General features: G+C 35.2%; 2 protein-coding genes across 2 annotated transcripts in view; both read right to left on the bottom strand.

Annotated features, from left to right (window-relative positions):
- Positions 1–381, bottom strand: part of LOC306773326 (putative polypeptide N-acetylgalactosaminyltransferase 8) — a gene marked incomplete at both ends in the record, with an annotated part of 12,369 nt that extends 11,988 nt beyond the window's left edge. Inside the window, one exon of the mRNA XM_079263116.1 lies at positions 189–381. Within this exon, the coding sequence (XP_079119242.1) occupies positions 189–381 (193 nt within the window). The remainder of the gene's footprint in view (positions 1–188) is intronic.
- Positions 382–2,793: 2,412 nt separating this feature from the next.
- rad51ap1 (RAD51 associated protein 1) lies at positions 2,794–6,501 on the bottom strand (the record flags this gene model as incomplete). The annotated part of the gene is made up of 9 exons (XM_079263341.1): positions 2,794–2,921; positions 2,995–3,129; positions 3,207–3,392; positions 3,486–3,605; positions 3,712–3,801; positions 3,889–3,989; positions 5,902–6,037; positions 6,362–6,408; positions 6,485–6,501. The coding sequence occupies 9 exons, from the start codon at positions 6,499–6,501 to the stop codon at positions 2,794–2,796; spliced, it is 960 nt and encodes a 319-aa protein (XP_079119467.1).
- Between the last annotated feature and the right edge of the window lie 649 nt (positions 6,502–7,150).

The following is a 7,150-nucleotide window of genomic DNA, read 5'->3' as shown; positions in this document are numbered from 1 at the left end:
GAGAAACAGGTGAATATAACTTAAAGATGTTCATTAAAAAGGTTCTCTAAAAAAAAAACAAAAAAAAAACATGTAAGTACATTTATTTAAAAAGTACAATTCAACCCCATTTAGATCCATATATCTCCATTTTCTGAACTCCAACTAATAAAGGTAGTTGTGACTTTGTGGATCAGACTTTGACTCACGCAGTTGATTGATGTTCGTTTCCATCTTCTCCATCCGCTTCAGCATTCCCAGGCCCCTGATGGAGTTGTTGTGGTGGGCTCTGTGCAGCCTCTCTGCATGGCTGTGGACCTCTCTCTTTATGGAGCCGAGGTATAACAAGGCTGAGGACACAACAAAGACCAGTAGTGCACCTTTAACCCAGCCAGACCTCATCCTGGTGACACCGTACATGTGATATTTTGCCTCACTCTGAAAGGAAGAAAAAGAAAGTAAAGGTGAAGGAAGTATTTCTGTAGTCCAGCTTCCTCTTCCACGTATACACGCATCTACAAACGCAGGCTTTAACGAACCATGGCTGTGTTATCGGATATCCTGGAGTTCAAACTTTTTTCCTGCAGTTTCCATCTGCTGTCTTGTCATTGCATCACACCTGGGATGCAAGGTGTACACTATTAACCGGAGTCACACAGAGGGAAAGAAAACCAGTCCTGTGCAGGTGAGAGGAGGAGGAACGACATGCAAGTCTGGTGTCAAGCTGCTTTTGATTAAAAAGAAATATGTTGTTAAACCTCTCTGCTAACAGCATGAAAGTGTTCTCACATTTATGTCTTTGTTTCCTGATTATGTCTGGGTTTGACCTGAGGGTGTTTTTTTTTGTTGTTTTTTTTTTTTTTTTTCCGTTTTTAGATTAATCCACTTCAGGTTTTTGTTGTCTCCAAAAATGTCTCCGGCTTGCAGCTGCAAAATCTCAGAAAGAAAATGCAAATACATTATATATACATATAAATATAATAAATATAATTTTATATATTTATACATATATATATATATATATATATATATATATATATATATATATATATATATATATATATATATATATGTGTGTGTGTGTGTATGTATGTATATATAGATAGATTAGGGATGGATTTGATTAAAGAATCTTTTATGTAACTTTTTACAGGCTTTGTAATTATTTAATCTCTATTAATTGCATAATATCTGACCCAAAAAGCAACATTTTACATTGTATAAGTGTTTCGGTGGATGACTAAAACAATAATAGAAACAGACATAAATGCTGTAAACTCACTCTATTAATGTCTGGATAAATACATTTAATCTAATTTCTGTTCAAAACAGGAGAAGTGAGAAAATGTTTCCTGGCCAAACCTGAGTGGATTGAAACTAAAATAATAATTTTAAGTACTTTACCTAACAGCTCCAGTCTACAACATTACTGTACTTTTTACTTTATAAACATTTCTGTCCACCTTTTTTATCAACACATTAATATGTGACAGTAAAGCAGACTGATGTTCTCAGTCTGCTCATGCAGCTTGATGCTGGATGCTGTAGGAGGACCAAGCTTCTAATAAACACAATAAAGGAAAAGCAAGACACAGGGTGGAAATAAGAAAGAAAGAGGAAAATGGTAAATACATTTTTTTTCCCTACTGCTTCATCATTATGCACCAGGATTCCTTCGCCCCATCACAAAGCTATGTGAGATTTATTCCGCACTGCTGATGTTGGCTCCTTTAACACCCATTAAATCAAACTGCTTTAACATCATAACTTCTATTTTAGTTATATGTGGGGCAACACAGTAAAATGTCAATTATATTCAGGCTTTAATCCAACAGAATGTATTTTATCGTTTCTAAGTCATGTGGTTGTGTTGGTGACTCTGATGCCAGATCCATTTCCCACATGACCCACTGACTTTAGGGTTCTGGTAAAAAAAAAAACAAAAAAAAAGAAATCTTAAACATACTTCACTTATACTGGTCTGGTACAGGATCAAGTCTGAAAGTCTGCAAAGCAGCAAAGAAGACCAGCTCAAAACAACAAACTTTGCAGCTCAGTGACTGAAGATCCCTGATAAAGATTTTCTTTAACAGTTTTAATAATCACATTATGTAAAATTAAATAAAAATATATGTGTGTAAATTTATATATATATAATTTTTTTTATTCTGATAGATGGCATGTTTACCACCCTGGATGTGATGAAATAAGCACTCGCAGAGTATAAGTTATTACAGCAGCATGTACAATTTTTTATTCTACGTCTGATTTTCCATCACTTTTGCATTTAACTAAATTTTTAAAAGGAAACTGAGCAACTTTAAAAGGCAGGACTCCACTGTGATGCATGCCAGAGATGGGATGTATTTATCTCAGTTTTACTTCCTTATGGAAAAATGTCTCATGCATTTCATTTTTATTGTACCTCTTTATTTTGCACGTATTTACACAATATACAAGGTTTGCACACAGAATAATGTTTCATTGCTAGAAAATGGAAAAGTGTTTTGTTTTTTTTTTTTAAAAAAAAAAGGGTACTAAAAGCAAAACGAACGTTTCACATAAAAAAATCTGTTTCATTGTGAACTTATAGGGACACACTTTAAGCGTTCAGAGTCAGGAGACCAGCCAGAAATGGTTTTTATTTAATTAAGAGAACTAACGAGGCGACGATACCTGCTGCTGGAATCGTCATGGATTTGTGGGACAAATAAAGAGAAAGAGAAATGAACATATCCACAAATCTGTTTAAAAAGAAAAGAGAGAATTGGCCTTCACTGCTGCTTACGAAGCACCAGCTGGTCACCAGTTCAGTCAGTGACTTGCAACACTGGGGTGAAGAGGTTTGACCCGAACAAGGCGAGACAGTCCTAGTCTCAGACCGTTACCGGGAGACTTCCCTGCTGGACTCTGGGACGATGGGGGACTTCGACCAACTTGAGCTGAAGAAAATCACAGATTAACCATCTGTTTTAACAACAGCAGAGTAGCTCAAAGCCTGGTGATGAACCGTACCTGGTGGGTTCCACTTGGGCACCCTGCCCCCTGCTGGGCTCAGAGAGGGCTTCGGTGTGGAAACTGAAGAGGATGAAGGAGGTCTTGCTGGGGCCAGTTTGGCTGTGGGAAGACTCCTTACTGGTGTGGAATCTACTGGGAAACAAAGTGATTCTTACAAGAAGAAGCATGTAAACCTGAAACTGCAGCGGTGAGTTGAAGTGGCTTCGAACCTGCAGCCTGGGATTTACACTTTGATGGTTTTAATGGTTGCTTTTCATTTTTAAAAGCAGGAGCTGGTTTAGTTTTCTCTTTCTTGGTGGTTTTCTCCTTCTTTTTAGTCTTGTTGGTTTTTTTTACTGTAAATTCCTCGTCTTCACTCTCAGCTGGCTCACTGAAGTCTTCATCACTTTCTGAATCTGGAAAGACATTCCCTTTAGTCTGAATGAATCCAGAAGCACAAGGGGATAAATGGTAACAAAACTAATTATAGAGCAACAAAAATGAGAAACCTGGAGTCAGTTTGGGTTGATAGTCTTCATCTTCATCCTTTTTCCTTTCCTCTGCAGCTTTAGTGGTAGATTTTCTCTGTCTGGCAGAAGACCCAACTTCTGCTGAGATTCTGTCCAGGCCTGAGGAAAATAAAAACATGAAAGACAAAAAAACTGTAGTAAAGGAAAAGAATTAAGTGCAGCATATTGGTGAGGTGTAAGAATACAGATAAATATATCAATTTACCCAGAACTAAACCATCCACACTGCAGTTAGACAAATGCAAAGTCGATGGATCTGTGTTTTCATCTGTGGCAATTTGAACTTTGTCATCTCCTGGATGATAATAAGAAAAAATAAAGCTTGAACTGCAAAATGACGTCAAATATAATCGTTACTTTACAGACTAAGACTTACTTTTACTGGTGGGAAACTGCTCCTTTGTTATGTCTGTTTTATTGAGTAATGAAAGAGTGATGGCGGCCTCAAGATCTCTTTCATACAGCTTCTCATCCAGCGGTTTTCTGTCAAAATATATTAAAGTTGACAAGATTTAAGTCATTCAAAACCTTTATTTATTTTTTAACTCCTCAAATACCTTTGCAGACAGGTATTTTAGCACTGACAGATCCATAAAACTGTAACTGTTTTTCAGTGATGATTTAATCATACTCAACAGTTAAAGTGATCATGTGAACAGGCTGACTATGCATGATCTGTTATATGGCAGGTATAAATGAACAGTAAAACTCAATTTAAAAAAAAGGAAAAAAAAAAGGGGGGATTTTTTTTTTTTGCTTCACAATTTAAAAAAAGATTTTTTTAATTAAAAAAAACAAACAAAAAAAAAAAAACCCAAACACTATTTTTTTTAAAAATTCATATAAAAATAATCCACTATAAAAATTTTTGTTATTTTTTATTGTTTTAAATTGATATTTTTACATGTCTTCATGGGCATTCTAGCAGCAGATGGATGGTCTGGCAACTGCCTTGTTTTTTTATTAATTGAAATCAAGAAAAATGACAAGCAGAAAAAAAGTTTTGCACGTCTTTCTTTTTGGGTCTAAAAAAAATCAGCAATAATCAAAGAATTGTGAGAATCTCAATTTAAATCAAATCAGCACCCCAAAAAATTCGGAATCGAATCGGGACAATGCATATCGTCACAGCCCTAATGAACAGCACACAAACCTTCACATTACTCTCTACCAGAACAAGTGATTGACAACACTGAACTGGCCACAGATTTATGTGACAGCAAGCTGAAAATCAGATAACTCGTATCACTCCTGGACATTTATCGGCTACGGTGGCTGGGAAGTGCAAAACAAATAAAATTTCAAAAAACATATTTCAAAATTAGAAAACAAAATTTGATTTTGAAAGCCAATTCAGAATTAAATGAACAAATTTAAAAAAAACAAGTTAAAATTTTGAAAAAACAAATTAAACAAACAAAAAACAACATCTTGTATTATGAACGAACATTTTGTAGTGTAACTACATGCAGGAAGTCAGCGCCAATTATTTGAACTCTTTCAAACCTGGACTGAAATATCACAAATAGAATAAACGTTTCTCTAATCAGAAACGATGTTTTCATGAATCTGAAAAGTATGCAGAATATTTCAGTTCAGATTTAAGTGTAATGTAGTCTAGTTTCTTAAGTTAGTTCAGCAAAAACAGCAAAACGGCTATAAACACGGCTATATAAGGGCTATAAACAGCATCAAAGGACCAACTCTTTTTTTAATGCTCACCAATCACATGATGCCTTTGTCCAGTGCAGATAGAAATTCAACTTTAAGTTTGTTGATTATTTACTACGTTTATCAATACTTTCTCAAATAAGGAAAGTTCAGATTATCATTGAGCAGCTGGATCTGCTCAGCTTTTGGAATAGTCTCAGTGTTGTAGGATGCAGGTTTTACAGCAGCATACGCTCACTGTATGATTGTTCAGTAATAAAGCAAAAGCTTCAATCAAGTCATCCTGTGTTTTTATATTCAAATAGTCGCAGCTGACTTCCTGCGTGTAGTTGGGACTACAAAATGTTAGTTTGTACAACAAGATTAATACAAACTTCCCGGATAGTACCTTGCCTATCAGCATCTGTCCCTCTCCCTGTCTTCAGATCATCCTACATTCATTATCTTCAGTGTTATGATTGATTTTCATATGTTTAATGAGGTTTTACGGTGTAGGTACAACACCTGAAATAGCTCCACAGGTGGAAGAAAAGTAGTTCTTACTAACTGATCATCATTTAGACAAGATCCTGATACTTTTAATGTTAATACTAAAGATCAACTACAGAGTATCCAAGTTACTAAAATACTTTTTTTTTTTTTTTTTTTAAAAGTATAAATTCAAGAACATAACATAAAGCTTTGAGCCACACACAACTACTTTTCAGTCATGGTTGTCACGTACCTGCTTCTCTCGCTCTGTGGGACTTGTGATTTTGTCTCCTGACTGGAGGACTTGCTTTCAGATTTCTTCTGCTCCTGCCTTCCATCTTCTCTGGCCTTTTTGCTGGGAGGTGCTCTTGCATTGGCAAAATCATCATCTTTCACAAAACGAGAACAAAGAACAGAGAACATCTTTGTTGACTGGGGAAATTTGATTGTCTGCTTTTCTATTTGGATGAAAGCACATGCAAGGTTCCGGGAAGTCATGTCACATTCATTTATATTCCATGTCCTCTTGACATGTTCTGGTTTAATAATCTATGGTAGTTTAGAGATGGCTTATAGTTGGTTATTTATCACAACAAGGAGTAAACGTACACTAAATCCTGTTCATAATCAGCAGATATGGTTGAAAATTTAAACAAGCCTTGTGATATGTTATTAAACACAATTAGGGCAAGAATATGTAACTTTAAACTCACCATCATCAAAGTCTTTGGCTTCACAGTAATTTACGACCCTCGTCTTCCTGTGTGTGAAAAAGGAACAGGTATAAACAATAGGCAAGTAAGCACGTAAACAGCCTCTGAAAACAGTTTAGTCACCTTGATGGTCGGTCCATTGCTTAACAAAGGAAATGTTGCTTTTTGATTAGCTATCAACAACCACATAAACAGCGGGTTAGCTGCTAAAATAACACTAAAGACGAGCTAATACTTGCTATGGGTAGTCGCTAACTTAGCTTTAACTGCTAACACCTTGAAACCTGTCAGGAAATCAAGTGAAGTATGTATATTATACCTATCTTAAAGCTTAACTATGCAAGACACCACACTTTATTTACACGACAGCTCAGAAAAAGTGAAGCCTGTGTTCAACCAGCCCGCCTGAACAAACCGGAAGTGACGTTTTGTTGACCAATCTGTCGAACACCAGCAGCAGATTCGTCTACATTAAAACAATACAGTTTCTAAGTTATTTTCATATACGAAACAAAAATAAGATTCATTTCAAGCTTTGACATATGTATTATTCTTAGCTATTTATTAATTAATTAAACAATGTACAAAAGATATGAATCTGCTCATGTCAAATAATGAAGGTAGCGAGCCAAGTGGCTAATTAGCCACTACGCTCAACGCTCAACGGTCAGCAGTTCAATACAATAAACAGTATACAATATATTGTATACTATACATATATATATATATATATATATATATATATATATATATATATATATATATATATATATATATATATATATATAT

This window comes from Telmatherina bonti (genome assembly GCF_933228915.1).
Source record: "Telmatherina bonti genome assembly, chromosome: 23".
In the NCBI taxonomy this organism is placed as follows: domain Eukaryota; kingdom Metazoa; phylum Chordata; class Actinopteri; order Atheriniformes; family Telmatherinidae; genus Telmatherina; species Telmatherina bonti.
This window is presented reverse-complemented; position numbering and strand designations above follow the sequence as displayed.